This window comes from Bos mutus, chromosome 10 (genome assembly GCF_027580195.1).
Source record: "Bos mutus isolate GX-2022 chromosome 10, NWIPB_WYAK_1.1, whole genome shotgun sequence".
Classification (NCBI taxonomy): Eukaryota; Metazoa; Chordata; class Mammalia; order Artiodactyla; family Bovidae; genus Bos; species Bos mutus.
In genome coordinates, this window is record NC_091626.1 from 97208722 (window position 1) to 97231314 (window position 22593).

The window sequence follows — 22593 nt, forward strand, 5'->3', positions numbered from 1 at the left end:
ATGGACCTGCTAGAGGATCTTGAGACCATGAAGTTTGAGTCCGGGATTCATGAGGAAGACCAAAGCTGGCTGTATTTGCTGGGCCGTTCTCATGGTCTGATGACCAAGGCCTGCGCCCACGCAACCTTCTTCTGCAAGCTACTCCATAATTTGAGGTACGCTGGGTCCCTAGGGTCAAGTAGATGGAGAAGAATCTCTGCAGAGAATCCAGATGACTTAACTTTTATATTGGAGCATAACTTTGGCAGGGGGAGTGTCTTCCTGCCTTGTGTAAACTACACTGAAGCACTCCTGGTCTGAAAGCACCAGGGAGACATAAATCAGGTGCCTTGGCTGTGGCTATGTAATGGCATGGATTAATGGTGGTTTCCTTTTGGTGAGTAGACTGATTAAATCATCCATTCACCCATCCATTCATTCACTCTCATCAGGACAACCAGCTTGTCTTCCACAGATGCTAATGGTGGGCCATTCCATGTCTATTGGCTGAAAATGGGGGTCATTTTTTTTCTTTTCGGGCTAACAGTGGAATGCCTCCTCACAAGAAAGCTTCCACGGACTTTGGGGGTCCCTATGGCCAGATGACTTGCCTGAAAACAGGAATACTGATTTTCAAAGAAACTCTCAGTCCAGTCCTGGCTTCTTGACACTTGAATAAGAGGCATGTGAGAGCCAAGTACTTAGGACTAAGGCTCCTGGATTCTGTAACTCTAGGTCACTCTTGGAGCATTTGTTGCCTCCCCAACCCCCAGCCCTCAGTCTACTTCTCAGTTTACTTTCCTCTGACATTAGATTAACTCCCAGATGGGGGCCCAGATCCCAGTCAAGCATATTAAAGGTATAGCACATACCTGAGGAGGCAGAGGACTCAAGCAGTTTGCTGACTGATCAGATCAGATCAGATCAGATCAGTCGCTCAGTCGTGTCCGACTCTTTGCGACCCCATGAATTGCAGCACGCCAGGCCTCCCTGTCCATCACCAACTCCCGGAGTTCACTCAGACTCACGTCCATCGAGTCAGTGATGCCATCCAGCCATCTCATTCTCTGTTGTCCCCTTCTCCTCCTGCCCCCAATCCCTCCCAGCATCAGAGTCTTTTCCAATGAGTCAACTCTTCGCATGAGGTGGCCAAAGTCCTGGAGTTTCAGCTTCAGCATCACTCCTTCCAAAGAACACCCAGGGCTGATCTCCTTCAGAATGAACTGGTTGGATCTCCTTGCAGTCCAAGGGACTCTCAAGAGTCTTCTCCAATACCACAGTTTAAAAGCATCAATTCTTCGGCGCTCAGCCTTCTTCACAGTCCAACTCTCACATCCATACATGACCACAGGAAAAACCATAGCCTTGACTAGACGAACCTTTGTTGGCAAAGTAATGTCTCTGCTTTTGAATATGCTATCTAGGTTGGTCATAACTTTTCTTCCAAGGAGTAAGCGTCTTTTAATTTCATGGCTGCAGTCACCATCTGTAGTGATTTTGGAGCCCAGAAAAATAAAGTCTGACACTGTTTCCACTGTTTCCCCATCTATTTACCATGAAGTGGTGGGACCGGATGCCGTGATCTTCATTTTCTGAATGTTGAGCTTTAATAAGCCAACTTTTTCACTCTCCACTTTCACTTTCATCAAGAGACTTTTGAGTTCCTCTTCACTTTCTGCCATAAGGGTGGTGTCATCTGCATATCTGAGGTTATTGATATTTCTCCCAGCAATCTTGATTCCAGCTTGTGTTTCTTCCAGTCCAGCGTTTCTCATGATGTACTCTGCAAATAAGTTAAATAAGCAGGGTGACAATATACAGCCTTGACATATTCCTTTTCCTATTTGGAACCAGTCTGTTGTTCCATGTCCAGTTCTAACTGTTGCTTCCTGACCTGCATACAAATTTCTCAAGAGGCAGATCAGTTGGTCTGGTATTCCCATCTCTTTCAGAATTTTCCACAGTTTATTGTGATCCACACAGTCAAAGGCTTTGGCATAGTCAATAAAGCAGAAATAGATGTTTTTCTGGAACTCTTTTGCTTTTTCTGTGATCCAGCGGATGTTGGCAATTTGATCTCTGGTTCCTCTGCCTTTTCTAAAACCAGCTTGAATATCAGGAAGTTCACGGTTCACATATTGCTGAAGCCTGGCTTGGAGAATTTTGAGCATTACTTTATTAGCGTGTGAGATGAGTCCAATTGTGCAGTAGTTGGAGCATTCTTTGGCATTGCCTTTCTTTGGGATTGGAATGAAAACTGACCTTTTCCAGTCCTGTGGCCACTGCTGAGTCTTCCAAATTTGCTGGCATATTGAGTGCAGCACTTTCACAGCATCATCTTTCAGGTTTTGGAGTAGCTCAACTGGAATTCCATCACCTCCACTAGCTTTGTTCATAGTGATGCTTTCTAAGGCCCACTTGACTTCACATTCCAGGATGTCTGGCTCTAGGTCAGTGATCACACCATCGTGATTATCTGGGTCATGAAGATCTTTTCTGTACAGTTCTTCTGTGTATTCTTGCCATCTCTTCTTAATATCTTCTGCTTCTGTTAGGTCCATACCATTTCTGTCCTTTATCGAGCTCATCTTTGCATGAAATGTTCCTTTGGTATCTCTGATTTTCTTGAAGAGATCCCTAGTCTTTCCCATTCTTTTGTTTTCCTCTATTTCTTTGCATTGATAGCTGAAGAAGGGTTTCTGATAGGGAAGCATAAACCTGTGGGCTGCCTCCAAAGACGTGTGATGAGAAACCAACATGGGAAACTCTCAGGAGGCACCTTCTATTTGGAAGGATTAGACACAGTGGGAAAACGCTCTCCTTTTAACCAAAAGAGAAGCCTCACATAGAATGTGGCTTGTCATGCTTAGATGGAAGCTCCAGAGTGTAAAGACTCCATTTTTCACAGAAATACAGAACAACTATAAGTGAAGTGAAAGTCGCTCAGTCATGTCTGACTCTCTGCAACCCCATGGACTACACAGTCCATGGAATTCTCCAGGCCAGAATACTGGAGTGGGTAGCCTTTCCCTTCTCCAGGGGATCTTCCCAACCCAGGGATTGAACCCAGGTCTCCTGCATCGCAGACAGATTCTTTACCAGCTGAGCCACCAGGGAAGCCCCCAAATACTGGAGTGCATAGCTTATCCCTTCTCCAGCGGATCTTCCCAACCCGGGAATCGAACCAGGGTCTCCTGCATTGCAGGTGGATTCTTCACCAGCTGAGCTATCAGGGAAGCCCCACAGATATCAAGATCATCCTATAACAACATAAAATGATGCCTATGTGTTCAGGGGTCAGACCTTGTTCATCTTGGGCAAAGGAAACACATGCAGAACCAACAGTGAGTGAATCTCCAGAAAGAGTGGCCTCAAATCCTTGATCCTCCCTTTCTCCGGTCTGTTTTCCCGTATAAACCATTTTCTTTGATAAATCATCACATTGGAGAAAAAGCTAAGTTACGTGATTTCCTGGGTGTGTGCAGAACTGAAATAGCAAACCAGGAAGAGGAGGTGTATGGTAGGAGAGGAGTGCACTTGTCCTGGTGGAGATGGAAATGGACCACTGTCCACGCAGGAAACAGTGGAAGGACTGGCTCCCTGTGTTCCGGGATAAGGTATGATGGTGGCTGTTCACAGTGATGGTCCTGTGGCCAATAGTTAACAGTCAGACCTTGTGTTTAAGAAGGCAAGGAAATGCACAATACATGTAACCAAAAAAGAGTTCATTTAAGAAGGTTTTAAACAAGTGCTGATCTTTTGAAAGGGGTATGCTTTACTCTTTGGAAAATTCACTCAGGAGGAACATTTCATTCCATCCAGAGAAGCTGGGTCATTGTTGTGGTTTAGTCATTAGGTCTAGTCCGACTCTGCGACCCCATGGACTGTAAACCACCAGGCTCTTCTGTGCATGGGATTTCCCAGGCAAGAATACTGGAGTGGGTTGCCATTTCCTTCCCCAGGGAATCTTCCCAACGCAGGGACTGAACCTGCATCTCCTGCATTGGTAGGTAGATTCTTTACCGACTAAGCCACCAGGGAAGCCTGAAGCTGGGTCAGTGGCACATAGTTGGAATGCTTCTCTCTGAAGGACTTAAGGTGGTGCAGCAGGCTGCATTTGAAGAAGTTAAAGCAGAGAAAGTCAGAGATTGACAGTCAAGAAGGGCTAAGGGCGTGCATGTCTTTTTAAAAAAATTATTTAAATTGGAGGATAATTATTTTGCAATATTATGGTGCTTTTTGCCATACATTAACATGGATCTGTCATGGGTGCACATGTGTCCCCCCATCCTGAACGCCCCTCCCACCTCCCTCCCCACCCCAGCCCTCTGGGTTGTCCCAGAGTACTGGCTTTGAGTGCCCTGCTTCATGCATCGAATTTGCACTGGTCATCTGTTTTAACTATGGTAATATACATGTTTCAATGCTAGTCTCTCAAATCATCCCACCCTCCCCTTCTCCCACACAGTCCAAAAGTCTGTTCTTTACATCTGTGTCTCTTTTGCTGCCTTGTATATAAGATCCTCGTTACCATCTTTCTAAATTCCATATATATATATATGTGTGTTAATATACTGTACTGGTATTTCTGACTTATTTCACTCTATAATAGGCTCCAGTTTCACCCATCTCACTAAAACTGACTCAAATACATTCTTTCTCATAGATGAGTAATATTCTATTGTATATATGTACCACATATCTGCCGATATGTAATATTCTATTGTATATATGTACCACCATCTGCCGATGGACATCTAGGTTGCTTCTGTGTCCTAGCTATTGGAAACAGTGCAGTAATAAATGCTGGGGTACATGTGTCTCTTTAAAAACAGTGGTTAGATGCCACGAAGTAGGTGGCAATGCCCTAACCGTATGCCTGTTGTCAGGCCCGAGAGTCTCTTCCATCCTTGTCAAGGGGAGTGCTAACCTTCTCTCCTTTCATACAACACACGTGCATGTCTTAATATTTGTGTGTGTCTGTGTTCATTCTCCAGAGAATCATTCGCCAGAAAATTAGTACTGGAGAAGCGAACCTCTAAATGTCACTTGACTGGGTTGCGTGAAGAAACTCAAGATGACGATGCATTAAAGGTGGGCATCATCGGAGGCGGCCACCTTGGGAAGCAGCTGGCACACATGCTGCTCCAGTTCATCCCCATCCCTGCTGAGAATCTGCGGATCTCCACTCGGAGGCCAGAGACCCTGGGTGAGGAGCACTGGGCAGGCCATTTGGAAAGGGGCCCTCGAAAGAGGAATCCTTGCATACAGCTGGCCGAGTTCTCAGCTTGCTAGCCCTGAGAAAAGCTGGAAAGTGTTTTTTTTTTAATTTCAATACTTAATTTGGCTGCACTGGGTCTTAGCTGCGGCACTTGGGATCTTTAATCTTCATTGTGGCATTCAGGATCTTTTTTCAGTCTCGGCGTGTGGGGTCTAGTTCTCCAACCAGGGATGGAACCTGGGCCCCCTGCATTGGGAGCACAGAGTCTTAGCCTCTGGACTACCAGGGAAGTCCCAGAAAGATTTTTTTTAAAAACTTCTTCCCTAAAGCGCCTTTCTTTTCCACCTAAATATTTATATCCATCTCTCCTCCCTGCGCCCTATGGCCAGATATCTTTCTGGATCTTTGATTCAGAGATGCTTTCCAAACAGAATTCAAATCTTCTAACTGGACCAGTTAGAGTCCAAGTGGTTTACTGCTTCCAAACATTTGGCCTTGTTTTTTAAAAACACCATTTACGGGGGACTTCTCTGGCTTTCTAGTGGTTAGGACTCCATGCTTCCACTCCAAGGAGCATGGGTTCGATCCCTGGTTGGGGAGCTAAGATCCTGCATGCCATGTGGCAGAGTCAAAAAAATAATAATACCACGTACTGAAAAAAATTTTTTTAATGTTTTGCAGTGATTCCATTTATTAACCTCTGGTGGTAGAAATCAGAACAGTGAGTGCTTCTGGGGAGACTGAGAAGAGGCCCCAGGGAACTTTCTGGGCAGATGTAGACATTCTGTTTCTTGAGAAAGGTGCACGTTCCTTGGATGTCTGCATTTGTCAAAAAGAATCAAACTATTTACTTCAAATCTGTGTGATGCACTGTGTGCAAATTATATTTCAATAATTTAAAACATGTAAAATAATACATGCGTGTTATAAAAAATTGAGAAAATTACTCTATAGGAAAGTAAATAATAACTACCTATAATTTCCTTATCAGGTTATCATTGCTTTTCCATTTTTTCTTCTGATTATATCAGATTATACCAGTAACTAAAACTATGCAAAGCTTTTTGTATCCTGCTTTTAAAAACAGTTAATGGATCATTTGCATATTATTTGACATTCTTGAAAATCATGATTTTAAGGTTGTACAGTATTCCTAAAGTATGACTTAAGGTAATTTATGTAACTGTGCCTTACTGAGTAGGACTTCCTGATTCATAATTTTTTTTTTAATTGCTAGGTCAAAGAACAGATACAGCTTTATTGAGATACACTTTGTATATAATAAATCGTACATTTTGAAAGTGTATAGTTTGAGGGACTTCCCTGCTGTTTCAGTGGCTGAGACTCCATGCTCCCAAGATAAGGGGCCTGGGTCTATCCCTGGTCAGGGAACTAGACCCCAAATGCCGCAACTAAAGACCCCACATGTCGCAACTAAGACCCGGCACAGCCAAATAAATAAATATTTTAAAAAATATTTTTAAGTGTACAGTCTGATGTTTTGACACCTGTATGCTCCTATGAAAGCATCAACACAGTCAAGTCATGAACCTCTCCACCTCCCTGCAGGTCCCACTCAGGAAACCACTGATCTGATTTCTGTCACTACCAGTTAGTTTACATTCTGTAGAATTTCGTACAAATGGAATCATACAGTTTGTACTTTTTCTTGGCTCTAAATTAGTTTTAATTATTTTTTTAATTGAAGTATAGTTGATTTATAAGGTGTTATTTTCAGATGTACAATAAAGTGATTTAGTTATACATCATATAAGTATGTATGTTCTTTTTCAGATTCTTTTCCCACATAGGTGATTACAAAATATTGAGTGTAATTCTCTGTGCTATACAGTAGGTTTCTTTTTTCTTAATAGTTTTATTTATTTATTTTATGGCTGCACTGGGTCTTTGCTGCCGTGAGGGTTTTTCTCTAGCTGCAGTGAATGGGGGCTATTCTCTAGTTGCGATGTGTGGGCTAGCTCATTGCGGTGGCTTCTCTTGTTGCAGAGTACGAACATTTGGGCGTGTGGGCTTCAGTAGTTCGTGGGCCTGAGAGCACAGGCTCAACAGTTGCGGCTCATGGGCTTAGCTGCTCCGTGGCATTTGGGATCCTCCCCAACCAGGGATCGAACTCGTGTCTCCTACTTTGGCCGATGGATTCTTTACCACTGAGCCACCTGGGAAACCCCTCAGGTCACATAAGTACAATCAAATGATTAGCTACCAAGGAGTGGCTTTAGCAAGGACATGAGTTATTATGTTTCTCTCTGTGTTTATAAATATCTTGTTGACATTAAATTGTGTACACTTTACTGAAACTACAAGCAGAGTTTCCCAAACTACTCCTGTCCTCTTCCCTCTTCCACTCTCTCAGTCACTTTCTCTCTCTCCACCAGTTCAAGCCAGTTAAGCTGTTTAATTGTGTCCCAGTCACACAATTCTGTTTTATAAAGAGCATGTTTTATTTTGCTTTGGTTGCTTGTCTTTACCTGATCAGGGACCAAACCCACGCCCCTGCAATGGAAGCCCAGAGTCCTAACTACTGGACTGCCAGGAAATTCCCAGTCACGTGATTCTCGAAGCTTCAGCTTTCACTTCTGTAATATAGGGATATATAGTTTATAGGGAAATATTATATCCCTATAATAGAGGGATAATACTGGCCTCTGCCTCATAAGGTTCTTGTGAGGATTCCCCATTGGGGGTTTAGTCACTAATTCATGTCCGACTCTTTATGACCCCATGGACTATACCTCTCAGCCTCCTCTGTCCATGGGATTTCCCAGGCAAGAATACTGGAGTGGGTTGCCATTTCCTTCTCCAGAGGATCTTCCTGACTCAGGGATCAAAACCAAGTCTCCTGCATTGCTGGTGATTCCTTACCAACTGAACCACCAGGGAAGCCAAGGATTCCCTCAATAATGTGTCTCAAGTACTTCATACATCACCTGATACATGGTAAAGTCAGTAAACTGGAGCAGAAGGCTTTGTTCAGACTTTTCTCTTTCTAAAAAAAAAAAAATCTGAAAAATTCTAGCATTTGGTTTAAACATGAGGTCAGGATGAATTATCTAACAATCTCGAGCACAGCTGTGGTGGCATCAGCTGTCGTAGTCGTGGGGCCAGGGCTTTGCTGTGTGGCTTTTAGAAGCCATAAGGGAATTTCTTCTGATTTATGTGGTGACAAGTGTGTATACGTGCTAGGTCACTTCAGTTGTATCCAACTCTTTGCGACCCTTTGGACCATAGCCTGCCAGACTCCTCTGTCCATGGGATTCTCCAGGCAAGAATACTGGAGTGGGTTGCCATGCCCTCCTCCAGGGAATCTTCCTGACCCAGGGATCGAACTGGTATCTCTTATGTCTCCTGCATTGGCAGACAGGTTCTTTACCACTAGCGCCACCTAGGAAGCCACACCTGGTGACAAGACTTGAGATAAAATAGTTGCCACCCTCTCCCCAAAGTTGGGGGCTTCTCTAGAGGCTCAACTGGTAAAGGATCTGCCTGCAATGCAGAAGACCCAAATTCAATCCCTGGATCAGGATGATCCCCTGGAGGAGGAAATGGCAATCTACTCCAGTACTCTTGCCTGGAGAATTCCATGGACAGAAGAGCCGGGCAAGCTACAGTCCATGAGATCGCAAAGAGTCAGACAGGACTACAATTTTCACTTTACCCAAAGTTGATGTTGACTCCGAAGTCTTCTGTATTGTGATCTATCTGACTTCTTTTATTCCCTCCCAGATGAATTCAAGAAACTGGGAATCCAGTGTTTTTACCAGAACGCTTCTCTGGTGGGATGGGCCAATGTGGTATTCCTCTGCTGCCTGCCATCTCAGCTGCCTAATATCTGCGTAGAAATTCAAACCCGGCTTGGGAAAGACTGCATTGTGTACAGCTTTGTCTCTGCCATCCCAGTATCCAGGTATCTTGTTAGGGTGAGCACAGGGCTGGCAGGACCTCTCTGTCACCTCATGTCCACCCCCGCCCCTACCTCTTGGAGTTGACCATTCCCAGTCATGAGGTGGAAGCATCTTCATCAGCAGAAGGGCCCAAGCCAGCCTTTGAAATTGTGTCCTCCCCTTTTTTCCATCAACACCACTTGCGGGTGGGGCATTTTCTTTGATGTGCAAATGTTTAGAGCAGAAACAGAGCATTGTTTCCACCTACTTGGGGCTTCCCTTGTGGCTTTGCTGGTAAAGAATCCACTTGCAGTGCAGGAGACCTGGGTTCGATCCCTGGGTTGGGAAGATCCCCTGGAGAAGGGAAAGGCTACCCACTCCAGGATTCTGGCCTGGAGAATTCCATGGACTGTATATATAGTCCACAGGGTCACAAAGAGTCGGACACAACTGAGCAACTTTCACTTTCACCTACTTGAAGTTGACTCGTGTTCCCTTGTATCCGGGTCAACAGCATGAAAATTGATGGAGAGCATGTGTCAGATACCCTTTTGGTACATCTAGTGCTGGGCCCAGCGCCTGGCTCGTGGTAACTTTCAATAAGTGTATCTGAGGAGGATGGGTGAACCGTCCGGCTAAGAGGTTGTCCCACACCTGCATTTGCCTCTGGGCTGTGCTGTGCAGGGGACTGTGTGGTTGGGGCTGGATGTGCCCTCCGTGGATCACGTCCAGTCCTGGCTCTGCACTCCCTGCCTTGATTGCTTTACTTGCAGGTTGAAACTCCTACTGAATCACACTAACATCTTGAGGCCCCAGTATCAGTGTGCTGAAGATCTTGCCCACATCTGGGGGGCCAATGAGATCACCGCTGCTCTCCAAGACCCCGTGATTCTTCAGGCTACCTGCCCCTACAGTCCTGCTGGTAAGGGCTCACTATATTTTTGGCACTTTTGAAAATTACCTTCCTCTTGACCTGTTGCTGTCTTATTAAACCCTGGTGTGGTTGTGCTGAGGGTGTGTGTGGGGGGGAAGAACATGCTAGATGCTAGATGGCATTCTCAGCTACTTAGGTTTTATATGGGAACAACTTTGGTGGCAAAAAGCAGCCTTTTTAGGGACTTCCCTTGTCAGTCTAGTGGTTAAGAATTTGCCATCCAAAGCAGGGGGTTCGGGTTTGACCCCTGGTTGGGGAGCTAAAATCCCACATGCCTCGTGGCCAAAAAAACCAAAATATAAAAAAACAGAAGCAGGGCTTCCCTGGTGGCTCAGTGGTTCCACCTACCAATGTAGGAGATGCGGGCTTGGTCCCTGATCCGGGAAGATCCCTCATGCTGCAAAGCAGCTAAGCCCTTGTGCCATAACTATTGAACCAGTGCTCTAGAGCCCCAGAGCCAAAACCACTGAAGCCTGAATGCCCTGGAGCCCACGCTCTGCAGCCAGAGAGGCCACTGCAGCGAAAGGCCCGTATATTACAACTAGGGAGTAGCCCCCGTCTGCAGCAACTAGAGAAAAGCCCGCGCAGCAGTGAAGACCCAGCGCAGCCAAAGATAAAATAAATACTTAAAAATGTATATGAAAACTGAAAGCCGCTCAGTTGTGTCCGATTCTTTGTGACCCCATGGACTATATAGTCCATGAAATTCTCCAGGCCAGAATCCTGGAGTGGGTAGCCGTTCCCTTCTCCAGGGGATCTTCCCAACCCAGGGATCGAACCCAGATCTCCTGCATTGCAGGCGGATTCTTCACCAGCTGAGCCACAGGTGTGTATGTGTGTGTATATATATATATATGTGTATATATATATATGTATATATAAACAGAAGCAATATTGTAATAAATTCAGCAAAGACTTTAAAAATGATCCACATTTTTTAAAAATCTAAAAAAAAATTTTTTTAAAAAGCAGCCTTTTTAAAGGAAAAGTTGAGAAGTGTGATTAATCAGACCTTCTAAGGATGAGTTGGAAACAACTAGAGAGGAGAGCCTGTTTAAACAAAAGAATGCAGCCTCTGGGACCAAATGGCTTTTCCTTACTGTAATCTTGCAGTGCGCCTTATTGCAAGAACCATTCCAGAGATTTCCCAAGATGCATCTGTCATTAGCAATGTCTACATTAACCTATCTGTAGGTAGGGTTAACACATGACGTGTTATAAAGGGCACACCCAGGGCTCTTGGTCTGGTAAAGAAGTTTACATAACCAAACTGTCTTGGACAGAAGGTAGCTGTTCACTGTCTGGGGTTTGTCCTCGGTTCCCTGTAGACCTTTTTAGGTGGTGCTCACTGGTGTTTCCTTTCTCACTGATGTTTAGGGGGAATAAGCCTCAACATCAAGTGGCTGGAGGGGATGTTTTATGCACTCTTAAACTTCTGCACAGCAAAGGACATGCCGCACCCCCAAGTGCTGCAGCATCTGAGCGAGCTGTTCTCCTCCCAGCACCTCAAGGCCTGTAGGGAGGACGAAGCATCACCCCTACAATTTCAAGCCCAAGATTTTGTCAGTCAGATCTATGCCAAGAACCTGTCTCAGAGACGGTAGAGTATCAGACGGTGGCCATTCGAACTTCTCCCACACTGTTGTCTTAGCAGATGTTTTTTTATTTTTCCTTTCATGTTCTTTTAAAAATTCATAAAAATAATACATTCTTAGGAAAAAAAATCCAACTAGTGGAGAAATGAGAGCCCTCTTTTGCCCCCACCCCAATCCCTTTTTATAGACCACCTCTAATCGCTTTTGTCTCTTCACCTTATGTATTTACAAACATATATGTATATTAGCATTATAGTATAATGTGTATGCATATCTGTATCTATATGTACATTTTAGAAACATGGGGACTATACTCACTATGTCATAGGTATCGCTCTGTGTTAGTACAATAATATCTACTTCATTCATGAGCATGGTGTAGGCATCTGCTGGATACATTTCTTTTTTTTTAATTAATTTATTTTTAATTGGAGGATAATTGGTTTACAATATTGTGTTGGTTTCTGCCATACATCAGCATGACTCAGCCCTAGGTATACATATGTCCTGGTGGATATGTTTCTTTAACAGTATTTATTCATTCTATTTCCTCTTGATGGCGTTGTACCCCGGCCCCACATTTTGCATAAAGGAACTGCTTTGAACATTTTTATCCTTAAACTTTGCACACTTGTACCAGTAGAATTTCTGGGTCAGAGGTTATATATATTTTATGTTTGACAGATATTCCTAAATTACCTATCAAAAACATGATGCTTACTTATATTTCCAGCAATAGTGTACGAGAGTGCCATTTCACTATAGTTTCATAATTATTAGATCATTCTTATTAATCTTTAATAATCTAATGGGGACAAATGGTTGCCCTTGTTACCAGAGACTTCCATGTCACTAAATCCACCGGATACTTTTATCTTTTTATTTAAAAGAATAGATACAATTTTTTTAGAGCAAGTTTAAGTTTACAGAAATATTGAGCGGACGGTTCCCATAGAGCACCTGCCTCCTGACCTGCAGTTTCCCCTACAACCCCCTCGCGTTCACATGGCAAGTTATTATTCCTAAAGTCCAGAGTTCATGGGATTCACGATTTTCTTGTTAGTCGTGGTAAAATACACAGAACATAGAATTTACCATTCTTTTTTAAAAGTGTTTATTTATTTTGGCCACACCTCACTCACAGCCTTTGGGATCTTAGTTGTCCGACCAGGTACTGAACCTGAGCCACCTATAGTAGGAACGTGGTCACGGGACACTTCTAAATCCTTTTCTTTCCTGGCTATTTAACATAGCATCCTTCCTGAAGCAATTGCGTCTCTTAGTCTTCCTGATATACTCACATGCTCTTCGTTTTCTTCCTGTCCCTTTATCCTGCCTTTCCAGGTCCTCTTCTGCCCCATCCTTAAATCTGGGAGTTTTCAGGGCTCTGTCGAAGCCTTCTTTTCTCATTCTACACTTTGTTCTTGGGTGGTCTTTTCCACTGTGGAGACTTAGGTTGCCATCTTTACTCTGCCAGCACAGGACTCCATATGCCTAGCCTAGATGTCAGTTCTTCATACCCACCATCTCCACTCAAACTCCATGTGTCTAAAAGCATCCCTGCTCGCATGCCTGCTCTTTCAGTGTTTCTGTCTAATTACACGCTCCTTGGAAGAGTTGTTCAACCCAAAACCTGGAAGAAATCCTTGATTGTCCCCCTCCCCTGCTCCCCCCCACCTTTTTTTTTTGGCTGTGCTGGGTCTTCGCTATGGCATGTAAGCTTCTCGAGTTGCATTGCATGGACTCAGTTGCCCTGCAGCATAGGGATCTTAGTTCCCTGACCAGGGATCAAACCGCGTCCCCTGCATTGGAAGGTGGCTTCTTAACCACTGGACCACCAGGAAAGTCTCTTATGTTTTGTATTCTAATTAATCACTAGTGACCTGTGACACACTTTCAGTTTGGGCATCTTCCTCCCCCCTTTTCCTAGGACTCCCTTTGCCTCTCTCTTATGTTGGATCTCTTTTTCCTGGACCCTGTCTTCCTCTGGCTTCATCTACTTCTTCATTATGATGGAATATGTTTTCCTGTACTAGCTTCTTCCATAAAGGCTGTGTGGTAATTTTTAAGGACTATGTATGACAATGTTTTTATTTTACACTAATATTTTATTGAAAACACAGCCAAGGTGTAGAATCTAGGTTAGAAATAATTTCCCTCAGAATTTTGAAGGCAGCGCTCCATTGTCTTTCAGCTTTTAGAGTTGCTGTTCAGAGGTAGAGGGCCATTCTAATCTTCAGGCCATGCTTGGTCTGAAACCTGTTTGTTTTCTCTCTGGAAGCTTATAGTATCTTTTGATCTCAGCATCCTGAAATTTTATTATGTGTCATGATGTAAAGTGAAGTGAAGTCGCTCAGTTGTGTCCGACCCTCAGCTACCCCATGGACTGCAGCCCACCAGGCTCCCCTGTCCATGGGATTCTCCAGGCAAGAACACTGGAGTGGGTTGCCATTTCCTCCTCCAATGCATGAAAGTGAAAAGTGAAAGGGAAGTCGCTCAGTCGTGTCCGACTCTTCGCGACCCCATGGACTGCAGCCCACCAGGCTCCTCCGTCCATGGGATTTTCCAGGCAAGAGTACTGGAGTGGGGTGCCATTGCCTTCATGATGTAGGTCTATTATAATTCACTGGATTGGACGCTTGGTGGGCCTCTCCCTTTTTTTCCCTTAACTTAAAAAAAAAGAATTGTACAATATAACATATACACAGAAAAAGTACGTATTCCATAAATTCATGAATATACAGTTTAATGAATTATTGTAAAGCAAATATACATGTGATTGCCACCTATAAAAGAAACAGACTATTCAATGGTCATTTTCAATCTGCATGTGAAGTTCTCCAATTTTCTCCAATTATGCTTTGATAATTTCCTCCCATTCCCTGTTTCCTCTTTTCTTCCTTCTGAATATTTTATAAGCCCAATATTGGATCTGCTGGGCTGATCTCTTGATTTTCTTAAGTTCTCCTATTTTCAGTATTTTTGTCTTTTTTCTCTGCTTTCTGAGAGATTGCGTCAACTATCTTGTTTTTGTTTCTGCTACTATATTTAGAACATATTTTCATTTTCAAATATTTCTGTAGTCTCCAAATATTCCTTTATCGTGTAGCATCCTGTTGTCATCTTCCTATGCAGTACCATGTCTTATCCTTTGAGAATGTAAACGATAGCGTTTTTTTAATCCTCTGAGAAGTCTGTTTCCTTTGGAATTTTTTTGATCGTTTGTTATGCTCTCCATCATTCATTTTAGAGATTTTCTTTCAAGTATATGGAAAACCTTGACTTCCTGCTCATATTTAAGATCCTGATTACTGAAAAGTTGCTTGGAAACTCTGTGTTTGCTACCATGGTCTCTACTGTAGAGTGATTTGATCAGCTTTTCCTTCTGTTCAGTTCAGTTCAGTCACTCAGTCGTGTCCAACTGACTCTTTGCGACCCCATGGACTGCAGTTCACCAGGCTTCCCTGTCCATCACCAACTCCTGGAGCTTACTCAAACTCATGTCCATTGAGTTGGTGATGCCATCCAACCATCTCATCCTCTGTGTCCCCTTCTCCTCTTGCCTTCAGTCATTCCCAGAATCAGGGTCCTTTCAAATGAGTCAGTTCTTTGCATCAGGTGGCCAAAGTATTGGAGTTTCAGCTTCAGTATCCGTGCTTCCAATGAATATTCAGGACTGATTTCCTTTAGGATGGACTGGCTGGATCTCCTTGCTGTTCAAGGGACTCTCAAGAGTCTTCTCCAACACCACAGTTCAAAATTCTTCAGCGCTCAGCTTTCTTCACAGTCCAACTCTCACATCCATACATGACTACTGGAAAAACCATAGCCTGGACTAGATAGACCTTTGCTGGCAAAGTAATGTCTCTGCTTTTTAATATGTTATCTAGGTTGGTCATAACTTTTCTTCCAAGGAGCAAGTGTCTTTTAATTTCATGGCTGCAGTCACCATCTGCAGTGATTTTGGAGCCCCCCCACAAAAAAGTCTGTCACTGTTTCCATTGTTTCCCCATCTATTTGCCATAAAGTGATGGTACCAGATGCCATGATCTTAGTTTTCTGACTGTTGAGTTTTAAGCCAACTTTTTCACTCTCCTCTTTCACTTTCATCAAGAGGCTCTTTAGTTCTTCACTTTCTGCCATAAGGGTGGTGTCATCTGCATATCTGAGGTTCTTGATATTTCTCCCGGCAATCTTGATTCCAGCTTGTGCTTCATCCAGCCCAGCATTTCTCATGATGTAATCTGCATATAAGTTAAATAAGCAGGGTGACAATATACAGCCTTGACATACTCCTTTTCCTATTTGGAAACAGTCTGTTGTCCCATGTCCAGTTCTAACTGTTGCGACTTGACCTGCATACAGATTTCTCAAGAGGCAGGTCAGGTGGTCTGGTATTCCCATCTTTTTCAGAATTTTCCACAGTTTATTGTGATCCACACAGTCAAAGGCTTTGGCATAGTCAATAAAGCAGAAATAGATGTGTTTCTGGAACTCTCTCGCTTTTTTGATGATCCAATGGATGTTGGCAACTTGATCTCTGGTTCCTCTGCCTTTTCTAAAACCAGCTTGAACATCTGGAAGTTCACGGTTCATGTACTGTTGAAACCTGGCTTGGAGAATTTTGAGCATTACTATACTAGCGTGTGAGATGAGTGCAATTGTGCAGTAGTTTGAGCAATCTTTGGCATTGCCTTTCTTTGGGATTGGAATGAAAACTGACTTTTTCCAGTCCTGTGGCCACTGCTGAGTTTTCCAAATTTGCTGGCATATTGAGTGCAGCACTTTCACAGCATATCTTCCAGGATTTGAAATAGCTCAACTGGAATTCCATCACCTCCAGTAGCTTTGTTCATAGTGATGCTTCCTAAGGCCCACTTGACTTTGCACTCCAGGATGTCTGGCTTTAGGTGAGTGATCACACCATTGTGATTATCTAGGTCGTGATTATCTTTTTTGTATAGTTCTTCTGTGTATCCTTGCCACCTCTTCTTAATATCTTCTGCTTCTTTTAGGTCCATATCATTTCTGTCCTTTATTGAGCCCATCTTTGCATGAAACGTTCCTTGGTATTCTCTAATTTTCTTGAAGAGATCTCTAGTCTTTCCCATTCTATTGTTTTCCTGTATTTCTTTGCACTGATCACTGAGGAAGGCTTTCTTATCTCTCTTTGCTATTCTTTGGAACTCTGCATTCAAATGGGTATATCTTTCCTTTTCTCTTTTGCCTTTCCCTTCTCTTCTTTTTTCAGCTGTTTGTAAGGCCTCTTCAGACAACCATTTTGCCTTTTTGCATTTCTTTTTCTTGGGGATGGTCTTGATCCCTGTCTCCTGTACAATGTCATGAACCTCTGTCCATAGTTCTTCAGGCACTCTGTCTATCAGATCTAATCCTTTGAATCTTTTTGTCACTTTCACTGTATAATCATAAGGGATTTGATTTAGGTCATACCTGAATGGTCTAGTGGTTTTCCCTACTTTCTTCAATTTCAGTCTGAATTTGGCAATAAGGAGTTCATGATCTGAGCCATAGTCAGCTCCTGGTCTTGGTTTTGCTGACTTAAAACAAGAGCTTCTAGAGCTCTTCTTAGAGCTTCTCCATCTTTGGCTGCAAAGAATATAATCAATCTGATTTCAGTATTGACCATCTGGTGATGTCCATGTGTAGAGTCTTCTCTTGTGTTGTTGGAACAGGGTATTTGCTATGACCAGTGTGTTCTCTTGGCAAAACTCTATTAGCCTTTGCCCTGCTTCATTCTGTACTGCAAGGCCAAATTTGCCTGTTACTCCAGGTATCTCTTGACTTCCTACTTTTGCATTCCAGTCCCCTATAATGAAAAGGACATCTCTTTTGGGACTTCCCTGGTGGCTCAGATGGTAAAGCATCTGTCTACAATGCAGGAGACCCGGGTTCAATCCCTGGGTTGGGAAGATCCCCTGGAGAAGGAAATGGCAATCCACTCCAGTACTATTGCCTGGAAAATCCCATGGACAGAGGAACCTGGTAGGCTACAGTCCATGGGGTTGCAAAGAGTCAGACACGACTGAGCGACTTTGCGGGCAGCGAGCTCCGCCCCTGGCAAAGGTCATGAGGAAGGAGGCCTGGCATACGCAAAGGCGGGATCAAGCCTCAGGAGTCTCCCTGGAAATTCTCGAGCAATCTACCCCCAAAACCAGAGTCTGCCTACTTTCTGCTTTGTGCTTTCACCTACACCTCTGACTTTACGGGGGGCTGTCCCCCACTACCTCTCTGAAAATAGAGTTAGCTTACAGCTCCAGTTAATTCCTGGGTGTGACAGTGTTTCAACCTACAAACTCCCTTGGAAGTCCTCTAGCCTGCCTGAATAGGTTTTTCCGGCCACATGTGATTGCTCAGAGCCTCCAAACTGAGAGGCATGAGATGTTCTAAACTGTCTAAATACAGATTCCTTTGAGCAGTCAAAAGATTGATTAGAAATTGTATTGGTGAAGGGATTTTCACTTGTTGGGCCAATGTTTGCTGCTAAGTCTCCATATCCCTTACCTGCTGTGTCCCTGGCAGTGTATTGATTAATATAATTGGTGTAAATAGTAGCTTTAATGTTTGTAACCTGGGACCCTTGAATTAATTCTTTTTCTTGTTATAGCCCACCACACCTTTGCTCTGTAGGAATGCAACTTTATCTAATGCTTTTTTGGAGGGTGGCTCCTGACCAACCACCTTTAGAGAAAAATAAGTTTTCTGAAGAAAAGGTCTTAAAATGTTAACAGGCCTCCGGGCCAGAAGATGATGCAAATCACCTAAACTTTTGCATATGATAAGTTTGCAGGAAGAAAGCCTGGCTTACTGCATGACTCTACCTCTTCCCCCATTATCCTCTATGCATAACTTAAGGTATAAAAACTACTTTGGAAAATAAAGTGCGGGCCTTGTTCACCGAAACTTGGTCTCACCATGTCGTTCTTTCTCTTACCTTCTGGCTGAATTATTCAGCCTCTTTTCTCCACTGAATTTCCTCACTGAGCTATCCTTATTTCAGCCTCTTTTCTTCACTGAATTTTACTGAGCTATCCTCATTCTATTACTCTTTATATCCTTAATTAACATTTAATTAAGCAGTTGTTTCCTGATCCTCGCCGACGCCGTCCCCGCTTCGAATTCCCTGGATCCACCGGGGCTGGACCCCGGCAAGGTGTTAGTTCTAGAAGGTCTTGTAGGTCTTCATAGAACCGTTCAACTTCAGCTTCAACTTTGGCTTCTTCAGCATTACTGGTTGGGGCATAGATTTGGATTACTGTGATATTGAATGGTTTGCCTTGGAAACGAACAGTGATCATTCTGTCATTTTTGAGATTGCATCCAAGTACTGCATTTCAGACTCTTTTGTTGACTATGATGGCTACTCCATGCCCACAGTAGTAGATATAATGGCCGTCTGAGTTAAATTCATCCATTCCAGTCCATTTTAGTTCACTCATTCCTAAAACATCAATATTCACTCTTGCCATCTGGTTGACCACTTCCAATTTGCTTTGATTCATGGACCTAACATTCCAGGTTTCTATGCAATATTGTTCTTTACAGCATTGGACTTTATTTCCATCACCAGTCACATCCACAACTGGGTGTTTTTGCTTTGGCTCTGTCTCTTCATTCTTTCTGGAGTTATTTCTCCACTGATCTCCAGTAACATATTAGATACCTACTGACCTGGGCAGTTCATTTTTCAGTGTCTTATCTTTTTGCCTTTTCATACTGTTTATGGGGTTCTCAAGGCAAGAATACTGAAGTGGTTTGCCATTCCCTTCTCCAGTGGACCACGTTCTGTCAGATCTCTCCACCATGACCTGTCTGTTGGGTGGCCCTACATGGCATGGCTCATAGTTTCATTGAGTTAGACAAGGCTGTGGTCCATGTGATCAGATTGGTTAGCTTTCTGTGATTGTGGGAAAGACTGAATATTGGTATCTTTAAGTCTTTGGGACCCAACTTAGGGAAAGAAAGCTGCATGTGTATAGGGGTAGTCTTATCATTCAGAGTATTTTTTCACTTTATGTCTCCCCTTTCCAACATATCCTTGCTACTCAAACTGCCTGACAGCCATGCCAGCATCTGTGCATTTGTTTAGAAATGTAGATTCCAGGGCCCCACCCCAGATGTATGGAATCAGAATCTGCACTTTTACAAACTCCCAGGTGATATGCCCATTACAGTTGGAGAAATGCTGCTCTACAGTCTTTTTTCATCAGATGATGTTGGAATGGGAGGCAAGGGATATTAATCTTTCCACTATCATTGTAGTTTCTCAAATTATCTTTATATTTCTAATCTTTGTTTTATAAAGTTTGAAGTCATATCATCTGATGCACAGAAGTGCATATTTTTATACCTTCCTGGTGGATTAAACTTTTTAATTCTATCCCCCTCCCTTTAAAAAACTTTTTAAAAGATTATTTTGATTCACATGCAGTTATTGAGAATACAAAGAAACCCCATGTGCCCGAACAAACCATAGTACAATAGCTATATGTAGGTATTTGTAAAACTATAGCCAATACCACAACCAGGACATCGACACTGACACAGTCAAGATGTAAAACAGCTCTGTAACTAGGGATCCTTCGTGTTGTTTCTTCCTAAACTGGCAACCATTGAGCTGTTCTCCATTTCTATGATTTTGTCAGTTCAAGAGTACTATATAAATAGAATCATGTATTGTGCAACTTTGGGGACTGGCCTTTTTCATTCAGCAAAATTCACTGGAGATTCATCCAGGTTGCTGTGTGTATCAACAGTTTGTTCCCTTTTATTGCTGGGTAGTTTTCATGGCATATGTATGTACCACAGTTTGTTAAACCATTCACTTGTTGAAGGACATTTGGGATGTTTCCGGTTTTGGGGTATTTATTATGCATACAGATGCTCTGAACATTCATGTACAGGTTTTTGTATAAACATAAGTTTTCATTTCTCTGGGACAGATGCTTAGGAGTGCAATGACTGGTTGCATAATTTTTTTAAGACACTACGAAACTGTTTTTCAAAGTTGTTATTTCTTTTTACAGCACTAGGAATGTATAATTCAGTTTCTCTACATCTTCACCAGCATTTGGTGTTGTCACTAATTTTTGTTTTACCATTACACGTATAGATCGATTCATGGAGAAGTGACATCTTTATAATGTTGAGTTTTTCCATCCATGTACACAGTATATGTCTCTGTTTATCTTATTTCATCAGCATTTTGTAGTTTTCAGTACACAAGTCCTTTACATGTTTTGATTTACACTAAGTATTCCATTTTGTGTGTGTGAAAGGAACTACATTTTTAATTTCATTGCCCAAGTGTTCACTGCTAATATATATAAACAAAATTTATTTTTCTGTGTTTATTTTATATCCTGTGACCTTGCTGAATTCATTTATTAGCTCTAGGAGATTTTTTTGTAATTTTTTGGGATTTTTCTACATAGACAATAATGTCATCTACAAATACTGATGACTTCAGTTCTCCCTTTCCCATCTGTATGCCTTTTATTTCCTTTTCTTGCCTTATTGCACTGGCTATAACTTCCAGTGGTATGTTGAATAAGTGTGGTTAGAGCATATATCCTTGCCTTACTCTTCATTTTTTAAATACTCTAAAACTCTACATCTTAATGTTTTTAACTTGAATTCCACTATAGACTAATACTTAACACTGCCCCATTTTTATTTGCATGTTAACTCTCTTTCTTTCTCTTTACAGTTGAAGAGGTTATCTTTTTTTTTTAAAGAGGATATTGTAAAAGAAATGAGGTCTCTCCCATTTCTAATTTCTGTGATCCTCTTATGTATTTTCTATCTAAATTCAAGGAAAATATACCAAAAAGGATGTTGATTTTATTATCATTCCCCAATTATGAATGCCTCCCCAAATGTATTTAGAGAATTGTACATGTGAAAACTCATAAGTACAATTAAATCCACATATTGAATAGATCCAGATGAAATTTTAATTAAGAGTTTTAATTAGTTTGGTATAGAAAATGAAGAACCTTATTTCCAAGTGGAGGAAAACTTTCTTTAAAGGCAATGTTTAACAGAAAATCAGATGTATTGAACAGACATAAAAAAGTAACAGTATTTTTTTTCCCTACCCCAGGCCTTTCCCCTTGTTTGATCTGACTACTGTGCAACTCAAGGAAACTCCCTTTAGCCAGTACCTCTCAAACAGCACTACTTTTCAGGACTGCTTTACCCATCTGTATTGTGACTCATTTGGCATCTCCCTAACCAAAGAACAAGAACAGCCAGAGGTTTCCACGGGTTCTCCATCCCAATAAGAGAAGAGACCTCTCAGGAATCATGAATTTTTCTCCTTCTAATCAGGTAGTGCTTTGATTATCTCAACTGTCAGTGGAAGTCATGTGATTGTCTGGTGTTTCCCATATGTTAGGCAGTGAGGAAATTAGAAAATTGTACTGATGGCTCTTTAAAATTTAGAATAAAACAAGCAGTTCTTTACATCAGTATGTTTGGGTGTGTCTGGCTTTTGGAAGCAACTGAATGAAACTACATAACCTGACACATTTAAGTAAGCTGCTTTCCCAGCAACTAAATATCAGTTCAGTAAATTCAAATTCTCCCTCATCTAAACACTAAATTCAAGAAGCTATACTGTCATTATTAGATGGTTACATACTTTTTCTGTAGCATTCTTTTCCTATAGCAGTATGTAACTACTTTCTATACAGTATATACATTCCTATAGCAGTATGTAACTACATTCTCTACAGTATATACATTCCTATAGCAGTATGTAACTACATTCTCTACAGTATGTACATTCCTATAGCAGTAACTACATTCTATACAGTATATACATTCCTATAGCAGTATGTAACTACATTCTCTACAATATATACATTCCTATAGCAGTATGTAACTACTTTCTATACAGTATATACATTCCTATAGCAGTATGTAACTACATTCTCTACA

General features: G+C 42.2%; 1 protein-coding gene and 1 non-coding gene across 2 annotated transcripts; one reads left to right on the top strand and one right to left on the bottom strand.

The window, feature by feature from the left end:
- Nucleotides 1–22431, top strand: NOXRED1 (NADP dependent oxidoreductase domain containing 1). Its single transcript, XM_005908401.2, has 7 exons — nt 1–173; nt 385–443; nt 5057–5188; nt 8945–9125; nt 9876–10024; nt 11414–11636; nt 21755–22431. The coding sequence occupies exons 1-7, from the start codon at nt 1–3 to the stop codon at nt 21933–21935; spliced, it is 1098 nt and encodes a 365-aa protein (XP_005908463.1). The 3' UTR covers nt 21936–22431.
- On the bottom strand, nt 4806–4931 carry LOC138989635 (U6atac minor spliceosomal RNA). The gene has a single exon (XR_011465890.1). It is a non-coding gene; the product is annotated as a U6atac minor spliceosomal RNA (small nuclear RNA).
- Nucleotides 22432–22593: the final 162 nt, after the last annotated feature.